This window comes from Ananas comosus, linkage group 3 (assembly GCF_001540865.1).
Source record: "Ananas comosus cultivar F153 linkage group 3, ASM154086v1, whole genome shotgun sequence".
Taxonomy (NCBI): Eukaryota; Viridiplantae; Streptophyta; class Magnoliopsida; order Poales; family Bromeliaceae; genus Ananas; species Ananas comosus.
The window spans coordinates 716,547-731,122 of record NC_033623.1 but is presented as its reverse complement, the minus strand read 5'-3'; the positions used below and the strand labels follow the sequence as shown (position 1 = coordinate 731,122).

The 14,576-nt window shown below is 37.2% G+C and overlaps 2 protein-coding genes and 1 long non-coding RNA gene across 8 annotated transcripts; 2 read left to right on the top strand and 1 right to left on the bottom strand.

The window, feature by feature from the left end:
• Positions 161-2,549, top strand: LOC109707443 (xyloglucan endotransglucosylase/hydrolase protein 9-like). Its single transcript, XM_020228697.1, has 4 exons — positions 161-346; positions 1,110-1,210; positions 1,427-1,620; positions 2,061-2,549. Exons 1-4 carry the CDS (start codon positions 163-165, stop codon positions 2,437-2,439), a joined length of 858 nt encoding a protein of 285 aa, XP_020084286.1. The 5' UTR covers positions 161-162; the 3' UTR covers positions 2,440-2,549.
• On the bottom strand, positions 1,462-11,317 carry LOC109707442 (protein EXECUTER 1, chloroplastic). 6 transcript variants are annotated; one of them, XM_020228696.1, is made up of 13 exons: positions 10,690-11,317; positions 9,678-9,794; positions 9,538-9,603; positions 8,416-8,522; positions 7,799-7,877; positions 5,995-6,678; positions 5,004-5,124; positions 4,756-4,922; positions 4,195-4,269; positions 4,016-4,108; positions 3,790-3,932; positions 2,628-2,724; positions 1,462-1,597 (listed from the first exon to the last, which is right to left on the bottom strand). In XM_020228696.1, the coding sequence occupies exons 1-11, from the start codon at positions 11,245-11,247 to the stop codon at positions 3,840-3,842; spliced, it is 2,160 nt and encodes a 719-aa protein (XP_020084285.1). In that variant the 5' UTR covers positions 11,248-11,317; the 3' UTR covers positions 1,462-1,597; positions 2,628-2,724; positions 3,790-3,839. The 6 variants fall into 6 exon arrangements, with proteins under 6 accessions (XP_020084285.1, XP_020084284.1, XP_020084283.1 ...); XM_020228695.1 differs by having other exon boundaries at positions 1,518-1,731; XM_020228694.1 differs by having other exon boundaries at positions 1,518-1,724.
• On the top strand, positions 13,075-13,733 carry LOC109707983. The gene is made up of 2 exons (XR_002215622.1): positions 13,075-13,332; positions 13,526-13,733. It is a non-coding gene; the product is annotated as an uncharacterized LOC109707983 (long non-coding RNA).

Here is a 14,576-nt window from a genome sequence, read left to right as displayed (position 1 = left end):
TCTGATCGTTCGTGATTTTTCACCTAACTTTTTGCCGCGCCGGGTCCCGTGATGTCATCAAATGGGACCCACAGACCCCTCAAACTTCGAATACTGTTCACATGTACAATAAATACTAGAGAGGAGTTCGATGCATGAGCACTTCGCAGCGGGAGAAGAACCATGGCGTCGCGGGCGGCGCACCGTAGCAGTAGCCTCTGCGCGCTGTGCTATATTGCGCCGCTGCTCACGTTAGCGACCGCGGCGAACTTTACCGACCTCTTCGAGCCGTACTGGGCCGCGGATCACGTCGCGGTGCTCGACGGGGACGGCCCAGTTGTCGAGCTCAAGCTCGACAACACTTCGGGTTTGGACCTTTGGATTTATTAGGGCTTTTTTTGCAAATAGCCCCCTAACTAATTTTTTTTTTTAAATTGGCCCTATCAAAAATTTATTTGCAAAAATGGCCCTGGTCCCACCACGTCAGCGCCACATCAGCGCCACGCGGACGGGGCTGGGCCATGTGTTTAAGTTGAACACGGTGAACCATTCACCGTGTTCAATACAAGGTTTTTGTATTAGACACGGTGAATGGTTCACCGTGTCCAATACAAAATGGTTAACTGCGAGGTATTTGTATTGGACACGGTGAATGATTCACCGTGTCCAATACAAATAATTGAACACGGTGAATGATTCACCGTGTCCAATACAAATACCCACAATTTAGTCATTTTTGACTAAGTTGGAGGTATTTGTATTGGACACAGTGAATCATTCACCGTGTTCAATACAAAAATTTTATATTGAACACGGTGAATGGTTCACCGTGTTCAACTTAAACACATAGCCCAGCCCCGCCCGCGTGGCGCTGACGTGGCGCTTGCGTGGCGGGACCAGGGCCATTTTTGCAAATAAAATTTTGACAGGGCCAATTTTAAAAGTAAAATTTATCAGGAGGCTATTTGCAAAAAAAGCCCGATTTATTATTATTATTATTATTATTGTTATTATTATTATTAAAGAGAGCTTCTGGGAAAAGCACTTTTAATAAGAAAAAAAAAAAAGCTTATTTGTGCTTCTTTGATAAGCTGTTTTTTTTTTAAAAAAAAAAAAATTGGATATCTTAGGGTGCGGTTTTGGGTCCAAAAATAAGTACCTGTTTGGCCAAGCTAGTATGCAGATCAAGCTCATCGAAGGCGACTCCGCCGGAACTGTCACGGCATTTTATGTAAGTGTTTTTTTTTATTATTGTTTTATCAAAATATTAATAAAGTTATTTTTATTTTATTCGCTCAAGGATCAAATAAATTGCATCAGCAATTTTAGTAACACTGCAGTTTTGAGTATGAGAGTTCGTATATAAGTTGAGTACATCAATAAATATATATGTTTTGGACCAATTTTTATTTCATGAACTCAATAAGAAAAAGAACAAAACATACAGATGTCGTCAGACGGACCGAACCACGACGAGGTTGACTTTGAGTTCCTGGGCAACGTCTCCGGCGAGCCCTACCTCGTCCAGACCAACGTCTACGCCGACGGCACCGGAAACCGCGAGCAGCGCCACTCCCTGTGGTTCGACCCCACGGCCGACTTCCACACTTATTCCATCCTATGGAACCGTTACCATGTCAGGTACTTCTAACTGTCTTTATAACAATTCTGCTCGCTTCTTTTGCATAAGCTTCTGCTTCTACTTTCGACTGTATTCGTGTTTCATCGTCGGCCGCTAAAGTATACTGTAAACTAAGACTTTGTTTCAAATTAGCCGTATTATGAAAACAGGTAATGAATGAAAGAACTAATATGTTTAAATTATAATTTTTATGGGTTCATATAGCACAAGTGTATGTATAAATCTTACGTTTACAATACAAGAATTTATGTTGGTTGGTATTAATAAAAATATAAAGTGATGAAACACGTACGGAAAAGTTGGCCCTTAATGATAAAGGCACAAAATCTACGCTCACTTTTGGATATAGAAATAGCATTGCTCTTTCTGAAAGTACTGCTTTACAGCAGTGCGCCTAATATTATATTAGTAAATAGCAGTAAATATTCTTTTTCGACAGGTTCCTGGTGGATGGGATCCCCATCAGGATGTTCCCAAACAAGGAGCTGCAGGGGATCCCGTTCCCCAAATCCCAGCCAATGGGCGTGTATGCGTCGGTGTGGAACGCCAACGACTGGGCCACGCAGGGCGGGCGGGTCAAGACCAACTGGTCCCACGGCCCCTTCGTCTCCGCCTTCCGCGCCCTCGACATCGACGCCGGCTCGCCGGAGCCGGGGCCGGGGGAGGAGGCCGCGCACTGGTGGGACGCGCCCGAGATGAGCGGGCTCAGCCCCCACCAGCGGCGCCAGCTCAAGTGGGTCCGAGCCAAGCACCTGGTGTACGACTACTGCAGGGACTCGGCCCGGTTCGTGCAACTCCCCGGAGAGTGCCTGGGGTGACTGATTTTCGTTCGAGTGCATGTGAATGATCAGATTTGTTGTGTTCTCATCATCTGATGAGAATGATTATTAAACATTAATAAAAGTGATGTACCAAATCAGTTTAAACAGTTCTGAGTCCTACTTCAGTGCACCTCCAAGCAGAGAAGATCGTAGAAAAATGTATTGATCATGTAGCAGGTTGTTACCTCATTCTGCCAAATGGTGGCGACATGCTTCTCCGAATCGCAGAATGGCTCACCGGCGATTGCTCGAAGTCTTTGGCGCTACAGAACATCATAGTTCCTGCACGAATCCCACACTTTCACCGCCCGAATGAGAGAAATAAACAGAAGTACAAATAATGAACGGGAAACATTCGAAGGCAAAGCATCAGAAAAGGAAAAATAAATTTTAAAATAAAGGAATAAGGAAACAATATCCAGCTAGAGTTACGTTATGTGTAATAAATTGACTGTCTCACAGGAAAATTTCATTCATATTCATACAGCTGCTCTTTTCCAGTAAGGACAAAGGAAAAAAAAAAAAAAACACCTCAAATGAATGTAGTAGGTCATGCTCATTGAGCATGTAATTTATTTAATTTAAACTGTACAATAGATGGACAAAAAGGCCGACGAAGTAGATCCGCATATCTGCGCTTTCCTTATCACATGAAGGATAAAGAATTTCCGAGGGCCGATCCACCAAAAACCTGTTCCTAAAATTGATAACTCAGTTGACAAAAGCCAAAAACGAGGATAAAAGAAACTACAGAGGATCAAATTGAGATCGCGGTGGCGAGGTCTATTAAGTGATGGTCAAGTTTAACTTGACTAAGGGATGCAGAGAAGCAGCAGAGCAATTCAACAAATCAAAGCAGAAAATCACACATGTAACACAAAGGCCACAAGTAAAATAATAAATAAGATCACAGGGAATAAGTTAGAAATGAATGCTAGTCTGGCAATTGTCAATGTTTTCTTCTTTCCTTCAAGTTCTATGCGGTTGAAGATGCGCGAGGATGGATTCTTTAGTTCTTGATTTTGTTAGCTTGCACCTTTCAAAAGAAAACAAAAGAAACCCAAAAATTAAAAGTTGCTACTATCTTTTCTTCTTTTTTTTTTTCGGTCGCCAAATTAAAAACCATATATGCAAAGTTTGCAAAATTAGGTAAGCTATAGAACTCGAGGAGAAACTTGATGTTTCACCTCATATGTTGATGTAAATATCATGATACAAGCAAAAAAAAGAGAAATCATGACTCCATAACTTCACATAGCTTTTCTCCTTACCATATTCCTAAACAGATTAAATCATATAATTGCAGTTGTGTAAACGTTAGATGTCAAAAATTTTGGATGCATGTACCTCTGACTCTGCAATACGAGTCGTCTTCACCTCCTCAATGCAGTAGTAATCTAGGTAGGAAGACTCAACCGGTTGAAAAATTCAAAGAGATGGAAATTAGGCGCCCAGTAGAAGAAGGCAATAACAGGGCCCTCTTTGATGAACTGCAAAATTCAATGCGGCATTACATGAAATTATGCCTCATAAGAAGGCAAACAAACAGATAGTTAATAAGGAAGATAGATACCTTCCCATCAAGAATCAGGAGGTCACCATCAACCCAATGAGGGTTTTTAAATTCAGGATCAGAAATCCTTCCTTGTCCTCTATATCTAGCAACCTGAGTTACACTTACCAATTAGCATATACCTGAATACAAGTAGAGATGACTAAAAACGAAAAACAGGAAAAAGAATATAAAAGTACCACTCCGAGTTCTTTTGGGATTATCCCCTCGTGAGGAAGCTGATTTTGCTTGCCAACTTTTGCACGAAAGACAACCTGTTGAACCCATTAGGTCAAAACTACATGTCGAGCATGCTTTTAACTCATTACCCTTCTTTTGGAACTTGATACAGATTTTCACCAACAGCAAAGTGTTACGAAGCAAGTGCAGATAATTTTGATATTATACATAATTCGAAAGAAAATATATAATTAGCTGATTAATGTAAGCATGCATCCGCTAATATTCAAGCCTTTGTTGTTTCTTCTTTCCAAACTCAGAAGAATAAAAAAATGGGTACAAAATACTAATATATGGCACAGTACACCTCTCTAGAATTCAACATATCATCCTTTAAATATATGCAATATAGTAATAGCTACATAAAGTATGCATACTTCCAGCATTACAGTAAGACAGGCATCCTTCATAAACACCCTTTACCGTATTACTTCTTAAAAGATGATTTGTTTGAGACAAGAAATACCTGACCAGCTGGTATTACTTCTTAAAAGATGATTTGTTCGAGACGAAAATAATACCTGACCGGCTGGTATATTGCGGTCCCCAGTTAACCTGATGGCTTCAACATACTCGTAAAATTCTAAATCCCTTTGTTTCTGAGATGCCTCATCCTCTTGCCAGCTACCAAACTTGCGTCTCAAATGGAGGACTTCAGAGTTAATTCCATATGTACCCATATACAGGCCTACAATAGTAATATTTTTCAGTTAAATAACTTGTTTTAGCAACAACAGAAATCAGATAAGAGTGTTATCCAGTGAAATACCACTAAGAGGATCTGAAGTTTGTGGTAACATGATGCGGTTAAAATGAATTGCTCCAGAAAGTGGTCGATGGGCCTTCTCTTTCACTTTATTACTGCTCGATTTCCGATCACCTTTAAATATCTGCAACAGGTTAATTGCAATGTTACTTCCAAGGGATAACTTGAAAAATATGCATTCTGATTTTTACAAAAATCACACTATCTTTTGAAAGCCAATTTACTCCGCCTTGACCCTTGCTTTCGGTTATGGTATTGGTTGGTCAAGATACCTGCTCATTCCATAGCAAGTAAATGCTTGAACGGTAATTTTTTGAATAACGAATAACCATATCTCAAATATAAGAGAACTAATCAAAAAAGATAGACATAAGCAATAGTTAAATAAATTGTTCATCAAGAATAAATAGTTATCTAGGATCACGTAAATTCCTATTGTGAAAATACAGTTAGAGAATGAAAATTGGTCACATTAATTCAGCTTACACTTTTAGCTTTCCCAAATTGTAGTAGAAATTTTCTGTTTCTACTTAATCACAATATTTTAATTCTACTAAAGTTTCACAAGATTATTCATACCTACATAATTACAATCTACACATTTTACACCCTGCAACATTGGTCTACTCTGTCAGTACCTCCTCATGCTCTTATAAATCAAGAGGCAATCATTTGATTTTATTTGAGGAAGCATCCCATAGACAATTACGTAGCCAAATACTAGTTGAAGTCAAGAACCAAAAGAAGGGAGATCAATGTCACAATTTACTATACACTGTAAATACATCCCAAGTACTGAAGTTGCCCTCACCTCTAATACTGTCCATGCATTGTACCATGCAATAAACAGTAAAAATGCAGAGTACTATCAAAAGACCCGATTAAAGACAATAAAGCAGTCTTACGAAATGATCCAAAAGCCATTACTATTCAGTTTTTAAAAAAGCCCCATAATCTTAGCAGAAAAGGAAAAGCAGGAAGGAAGTTTACTAACCTTTAAAGATACTTTTTTCTTGCTGCCAATAACCTTAGCAAGATCAGGAATAACAAGCTCAGAGTCATGCTGGACTGAATGTGGAGCAATTTTATTTTGTGAAACACGCCTTTTCCTGCCAGTTTTGTGCTGCTCACCATCATCCTCAATGTAGAAGGAAAATGATAAATTATTCCTTTTCTCAAGCCTAGCCGGCACTTGAACTATCCTCCTACGCAACACATCTTCTTGCTTAACAACACTGACTGACAATTTTGTTGTTGCTCCGGTTTGGTCCTCAGTAGCATTAGTTGCCTCTCGAGCATCAGTTCCCAGTTCTTCAGTCTTATTCTCATCTCCAATATCTTCTCGATCCGAACTTTCTAAATCGGTATCATCGTTGTCATCATCATCTTCTTCCTCCAGAATCTGATCAATAATCTTAGAAATAAAATCTTTGTCTACTTTGCCTGATGATACCACTTTTAAGACCTTGACCTTAAAAACAGGAATCATATCTCGGGGCACATTTTGGAGACCAGCCAGACCAGCCAAATCAGAATCATCATCCCTCTCTTCAGTGAATAGATCACTTTTTCCTTCTAACAAACTATCTAGTGAGTCTACACTGCCAATATCTGATTTCTCTGTGGAAGTTTGCTGGAACTTGCCAGAATCAGTACTAATCGGTTTCAAGTACACTGCCTGAGAAATATGCGGATAGCAACGTCAGCAGAAGGTCAAGTAAGGAATAATTTCATGTATAAAGATCCAGCAATATGCAACTGAAATAAGCATAGCGGACAAAGTGATGTTCAACACTAACTAAATTGCAAAAGAATTAACATAATTTCCACTAAGATTTTATCCACACAGATAATCGTTAGTAACTTTCAAAATCACAACTATTTCATAGGACACGTCATAAAAGATATGTAATAGAATGAAAAATATTTTGGACACCACAAATTATCTTTCATTTATAACGACAATCATCTTGCACATTATATTGACGTCAGTTGTTGTGCACGTCTAGAGGAGGCCTAGCCATGAACACCACAACACGGTGACCACTTTACGTATTGCATTAGTATAATGACTAAATCTCCCAAGAGAATGCTTGGAAGCAAGCAGCGTAGGCTTAGCCAAAACATGCCAAACTGACTATTCCATTAGAGACCATACAGCACGGGGAGCGATGTTACACATAGATCCCTTGATTGAGTTACAAATTTAAAGTCACTTAACAGGGAGATTGGCATGAAATTATATTCAATAGAAGTTATTGGTTAATTGTAGCATTTTGTTATCAAGTTAGTAACTGTTTGCTCTATGGCATGTTTTTTAATGTCAGAGGTTCAAATTACTATTTCACAAATATTATGTAAACCTTTAATTCTACTTCATTTCGCCTCTTATGTTTCCTGTAAGGCAAGGACGTATCACTCCATGCAAGTCAGCATTTACGAAGGGGCTCTGCATACGAGCGTGCCATCCAAACTGTCAGCACTGTAAGTCCCACAGCACAAGCCATGCTGATAGCCAGCTAGCCAGCCAGTACCATGGCAAGTAAATCCATGTTAACACATCTTTTTTTCTGATACTTTTTCTATTTTTCACTTATATCTGTTGTTTGATTTTTCTTTCTTTTTTTTGTGTCTTCATAATATATACCCTCAACTTCCGAAAAGAATGAAAGCAAAGTCAATATGGTGCTCAGAGAAACCTAATTACTAAGAAAACTTTAAAGGAGCAGATTTATAATGAAAAGCAACTCAGAATATGCATAATTAAGAGGCGGAATTTGTAAAATCACGCACAGTACCTGTTGCTTGTATTCTCCATTTTTCACAGTTAAATAAATCTCAAATAGAGGAAAAGGTGGACTTTGTGACGCTAACTGCCTGCAAAGATTGGAATAAAGGGTCTTTACTATCAAATTGAAGAAAAGCCACTTGTAGCATAATTATTCATGGATGCAGAATTCACCAATATTAACTTGTTGTTCCCTATTTTTATCTGTATGAGAAAGCAAGGATGCCTAGAAGAAGCATTTGAGATGCATGCCTAAAGTTTAAACATACATGAGATGAACAATAACGGTTTGAGAATATATGAGACATACATGAAATATACATCAATTATCAAATTCCACGCACAATTCAGATGGATGTCGTAGCATCAATGCTTACATAGATGTCATAGCATCAATGCTTACATAGAGAGACAGTCAAATTTATTTTGAGGCTGAAATGGGTCATTCTAGAAATTATCCTTCTTCATAGAAATCCTATATATGTCGGCAAAGACTGCTACGAAAAGTACCGACGACAATTGATAGACGTACAAAAGAGACTACAATCTACATGCTACTAACATCGCAAGAGTTATTAAATATGTTCTTAACCCCATGTAAAACTATCAGAAGGTGACATAATGGACCTTGAGTGATAACTTTTTGCCACATATCTCCCATGTTCCGCACTTATACAGATAATTCGTCCATAAGGATCAGCAGCATTTTCTGAAATGCCATACCACCAACCCAGCTGCATGTGGTCGGAAAAGGGAAGCATCAGTTTTCATCACAGGTAAAATGTAGAAGAAACAAAAAGAAGGACGCAGCACAAATGATTGCTTCACAGGATAATACAAACAACTAGTCCAACACAAGTGGCTGTGATACTTTCATGGCTATGCTTTCTTATTCTTTTTCAGCAGACTATGTTCCCAAACCACCACCTAGGGTGCAGAATCTTTAATGGAAAACACTGGAATTTGACTAAGATATTTTATAGGAGGAGCGAGAACATCCTTGAAACTATATCAACAAATAAGAATAGTTCTATGACTATATCTAATATCATACAGTAGTCAAAAATCCATATATAGCTGCAATAAACCGTATGTAATCAATCATATCTTGACCAGGTAAGGTAACCAATTCAAGTATTCCTCTATTACCGGTATATCTTATTATAAGAAAGTCATTGGGTGCTTTTGGTTATGCACTCTATTTTTGTTTTCTTACAATATCCCAGGTGCAAAATATTTGACTGTCATGTTGTTTTTACATATTATTCCATCTGATTCTAAATATTTGGCATCTTCTAAAGTAAGCAAAAACTCTATTATTCATGGAATTAATTTCTCTCCTCACAGATTTGAAGCATTCTCTCCGCCTCTCTTATCTCCCAGTGAATAGTAACCAAAAAAATTTTATGTCCACAAATTATAAATTGAGCATGTAGAAAATATGAACTTTGAGTGATTTAACTTCACAGTTCATTACATTTTGTAGCCCTTTAACAAATGGAGAAAATGATGCATAGACGGGCTAAAGAAATTTTGAATGAAATGTTAGGGCAAACAAATTCTTGAGTGATCATCAGATAAGGAAGTAGGATAGGAGGGTCAAACTATACATGATATTATGCATTGATCAACTGTTCTTATTGCAATCGTTATAATTAGTAATAGCTGCCATACATATGGGAAAGCAAAACTAATTCTCTAAGAACTATAGCATGTTCAAATCTTTAGATGTATCTGTAGGTAACTAACCAATCCTGTACCCGCATGATCTCGAATATAAGCTGCATCCCCGTAGCGTTCTTCATTCACAGCTCTCTGCAGCGACAGAGAAAATTAACAATATATCAACCAAAGAGTATGCTTAAACTAGAGTAAGACAAGTTGCTTACACTCAGATCAGAAAATGCTCCTCCCACAGAATCATTTCTCAATGCAGCAATTATTGCCAACTTCAACTCTTCAGCACCTTCGTAATCCTCCATAGCAGTAGCTGCCCTTAATTGTGACTGGAACAAAACGAAAATATTATGAGGAAAGGCACTAATAACCATCCAATAGTAATTTTTATAGAGCAAAACAATAATCTAATAAGAATTTGAGGGAAATGGAGGCCATATAAAAATGAAACAGAGGAAAACACAGTCAAAAGCATTCTCTACATGTACATAGAGTTGCAGTTTTTCCTCATAGCAAACAAGGAACAATGCAAGATATATACAGAATAATTGTAGCCATTATGCCTAAACCAAACTTGAAACAGGGTATCAGTCTACCAGTACCATGCATGTTTTTGGCAATCAGTGGTTAGAATTCATTCTAAATTGCAGAACTTGTGTCATAGAGTGCCTAAGAATGATAAGGTCTCCTGCATTCATCCTATAAGAACGTGTCATTTGCAAGAATGGAGTTGTTCAACTTCAGAGCAAAATCTTATGACCCATAAGATAGTGAATCACATATGAGATACATCAAACACTTGTTCTCTTACAATTTGCTAATGAATGCATTAAAGCTGGTGATACATAGTTTTCTCCTCCTGCAATTTGGGCTATCTAAAATAGTAAAAACAAAGAATAGACATCTCAAGAAGATATATTTCCCAGGTATCATCTGTTGACAATGAAACAGCTAATGTTTTCAGGGAAGGTGACAAACGAATTATTGTTTTCCAATGTAAACGGATTCGCTATACATTATGTACAGCTCAATTGATCATAATCGTCTAGAAGTAGTGATAATTGGCCATGAATCTCAGAAACAAAACTATGAAATCGTTACTTCCGAACTTCACTAAGCTGCAATTCTTTGCAGTACAAAAGTAAGTCCCAAAATTGTGTTCATGCAATCCCTAATTATACCAAAAATAGCTAATTACACAAAAATATTCATGAAAAAACTAACCTTAAGCGCCGACACGAGCCTCTCACTCTCTTCGACCTCCGCAAAGTGCCGCTTCCACCTCTCCCAACTCCAATTCCCATCCTCATCTTCTTCCTTCTCCGCCTCCTCTTCCTCCACCTCCGCATCGTTCCCCTCCTCCTCCTCTCCCTTCTTTAACCCTTCCTGTCCCTTCTCCCCCTCCTTCCCCGCACCCGCCGCGGCGCCGCTCTTCGCCGAAGCGTTCCAGTACGAGCTCAAGTACTCCTCCAGCCTCCTGACCGCGTTGCGCACGGCGTCCTGCAGGAGCGAGTCCCATCGCCACCGCCGCTCGGAATCGTCGCCGGAGGAGGACGACGACGAGGCCGAGGGAGAGGCGCGGCACCGGTGGACGAGGGGGTCGGGAACCCTAGAGGAGGAGGAGGAGGCGCGGGACGTCGCGAGCAAGGGGAGCGGCGCGGGGCGGGGCGGCTTGGAGAGGAATCTAGGGTTTCTGTAGGGGACGACCTTGCTTGGGTTTGCGTCGGAGGAGGAGGATGAGGAGGAGGGGATGGGGAGAGGGAGAACTCGCACGGACGCCATGGCGATATAGAGAGAGAGAGAGAGAGAGAGAGAGAGAGAGGAGAGATATATATATTTTGTGGAGACTCAGAAACAGATGGATAAGAATAAGAAAATGGTTAAGGATATAAATGGTTCAGCTCATTTAGTTACTATTTCTTTATTTATTTATTTATTTCTCCTTGAAAAAAAAAAAAAAAAGTAAAGAGCGAAAGCGTATAAATATCTTTTTCATTTATTCTTGTTTGAATAAGTTGTATATTTCGTCCTCAAATTTTAATTTGCAATAATTTAAGACTCAAACTTTCAAAATTATTTGCAATAAAATTCCACAATCTAAATTAGTCGATCAAAATTGACGTTTTGCTAATACATCATAAATCACCACACTGCTGCGTAACTTCTAAGTTAGCAACTCATCAGTATTTAGTTAACCAAATTGGATTATAAAACTTGATTACAACAAATCTAAAAATTTGAATTAAAAATTATAATAAATTAAATTTTGAGAATCAAGTCCGTTTAGTACTTACTACGCACTACCTAACCATATCGAGGCAATTGATTACAGAGAACGTATGCGGAGCAACGGAGATATGTTTTTCTGTTTCCAGCAGATTAGTGTAAAAATCATTTCTTAACTATCTAACTTACAAAACTTGTATTTCGTTACAGAGAGATATATATATATATACATATATATATATATATATACATATATATATATATATATATATATATATANGGGGCGCCGCCGTACGGGAGGGCGGAGAGCGCAAAACGCGGGGAGGGCTCGAAACGTATCGCCCTTTCATAAGCTTATATTGATGATATATATTTTTGTTGTTTTCTAGAAAAACAGTGTTCACATTTACAGAAGAGTGTTTTGGAGCATTAAAAAATAACAGAAATATCTCAAAAGTATTATAAATTTATTGTAAAAGTGAAAAAAAAAAAGACTAATAAAACACTTGTATCTCTGAAATTTCTCCTCATTATTATTATTTTTTTTTGAGAGATAGGTAGCACGCTATCCGCTTCGTTTATTTCATTTATAAATAAATTTAGTTAGAAATGTGAATCAACTAAAATTCGAACTTGGATCTCGGATACCAACCATCAAGTCCTTTGTCACTTGCTTTAGGGACGGACGGTCGGTAATTTCTCCTCATTATAATGCTAAAAAATGCACTATGTACCCGTAATATATAAATTATTCTATTATAAAAATACGAGATATCCAAACAGGCTCTTAAATTTATTTATTTTTTCATGGAAAAACATGTTACCACATCTGTACTAATTAATCCATGGCAAATACGTTTTAATTTAGCGGAAATTTAATTGGCATTTCCATTTACCCTCACTATTAGTGCACCATAGACTTCAGTAAAAACCATACATAAAAACATACAGATATTTTATAATATTATTTTTACATATTGTGTTCGTAAATTTTATATAGCGTCTCGAACTATGTGCACAATTTAATCACAATTTTTTATATATTAAGTGTCAATACAGCAGAAATATGGTGAAAAATACATAATAGAAAACCAAAGACATTTATCAAAAATATAATATGCCCCGAATCCGGCTATAATGTTTTTAAAAGTATCCAGCATTTAGTGCTAAAGTTTTTCACATTAGATCCACTCCTTTGACTATTTCTAACTGTTAAATCATACTATTAAATCAATCACTCGCTCAATCCTAAGATATCACTATCGTCCTAACCGTATATTTTTTAATTCAATGACTGAAAATTTATAAGCGTCAATAATTTGATACTTTTAAAAGTATAAGAGCTCAGTTCACATGTCACACCCATACATGTGGGCACAATATATTGCACAAGGAATTAACCTTCCCCACTTAAGATGTGAGAAGGTCCCATGTGCTCCTAAAGTGGTCACTCATCCTATCGTTTCTCTTCTTTTTCTCCCCCACTCTTCTTTTCTCCCTTCTTGGAACCCACAAAAGACAATATACCAAGATAAGAAAGAGAGAGAGAGAGAGAGAGAGAGAGAGAGAGAGAATGGATCCACCCTCTTCCCAAGCAATGTCAAGCTCAGATGATCTTCAAGATAGAGCAATCAATGAATGGTAAGTGTGCATAGTGTTGTTCACTGATTTCTTTTATATATATATATATATATATATATATATATTTATACACTTCTTAATCTTTGTTGGTATATCTTTTTTTTTCCTTTTTTTCTTTTTTTGCAGTTGTTCTTGCTGTTATGATTGCAGTTCTAGTCTCATGGATTTCCTGTGCTGCTCCTTTCTTTGCTAGATTTTTGCCAAAGCACTTCTGGTGCTGCTGTTCTCATGATCCATCTCCTGATCATTGACAATTTGTAGGACAAGTGTTTTGATCATGAGGATCTGAAAAAGTGCATGTCACAAGCTGTTCCAAATTAACTGCTTATTAATGATCCTGTGGAGTTATGATCAATTGTAACCTCAAAAGTGTGAAAAGATTACTTGGTTTCTTTCTTTCTTGGGGATGCCTCTTTGAGTTTGATCTTTCTTAATTTCTCTGACTTTGTTTTGAGCTTTTCATAATTTCTCAAAAGAGAGAGATAGGAAGAAAGAGAGATTTAATTAAACTTGAATTAAATAGGAGAAAGTTTAATTAAACTAGGAGTCTAGTAGAATTAGTGTAAGTGAATCATTTATTTCTAAAAGCTTAAGATATATTCTAAGATCATGTGAATGTGAATTAAGTAGAAGGAAACTTAATGAGACTAAGAGCACGTGAAACTCGAACTCAGAATTTATTGCTCCGACTATTTATGTCCTAAAAATTAAACCAATAGAGAACAGTATATTAATACTGATCTTATATGTTATATTTAATAAGAAATTAAGAATAATAGGTTTGGACTTGATTTGCATGCTCATAGATATATTCAGCTGGGGAATCTTACTGGAATTTCAATAGATACCTTTCTTTTTTATTTTATTTAACTATCAAATACTTTCTATGAGTATAAATTTAAATAGCTATTTAAATCATTTCAATTTAAAATATTTAAATAAATAATTATATCTTTATATGCTTTCGTCTTAATTCTTTTTCTATCCAATAGTATTAGGTAATCCAAGCCCAATTAAACTCAAGCCCGAGGGCTTCCTTTAGACCTACTTTGCCACAAGTAACTTGAGATAAAAACGTATAAAACTTATCTGAATTATGAACTATTTTGAGTCGACTATCTAATTTTTTAAAATTTTAATTGTACTATCCAACCTTTCACCTTATTTTATTTAAATCGGACAATGGCACTTTGACTTTAAAATTTAAGCTAATTGTTTATTTTAACGAATTTATAGTTACCTAA

Coding starts and splice junctions, on each gene's coding strand:
- LOC109707443 (XM_020228697.1), top strand. CDS start 163: ATGGCGTCGCGGGCGGCGCACCGTAGCAGTAGCCTCTGCGCGCTGTGC. Junction 1,211..1,426: donor GAACTGTCACGGCATTTTAT/GTAAGTGTTTTT, acceptor CAAAACATACAG/ATGTCGTCAGACGGACCGAA. Junction 1,621..2,060: donor TGGAACCGTTACCATGTCAG/GTACTTCTAACT, acceptor CTTTTTCGACAG/GTTCCTGGTGGATGGGATCC.
- LOC109707442 (XM_020228696.1), bottom strand. CDS start 11,247: ATGGCGTCCGTGCGAGTTCTCCCTCTCCCCATCCCCTCCTCCTCATCC. Junction 9,604..9,677: donor GAGCATTTTCTGATCTGAGT/GTAAGCAACTTG, acceptor CTGTCGCTGCAG/AGAGCTGTGAATGAAGAACG. Junction 3,933..4,015: donor TCCTGATTCTTGATGGGAAG/GTATCTATCTTC, acceptor TGAATTTTGCAG/TTCATCAAAGAGGGCCCTGT.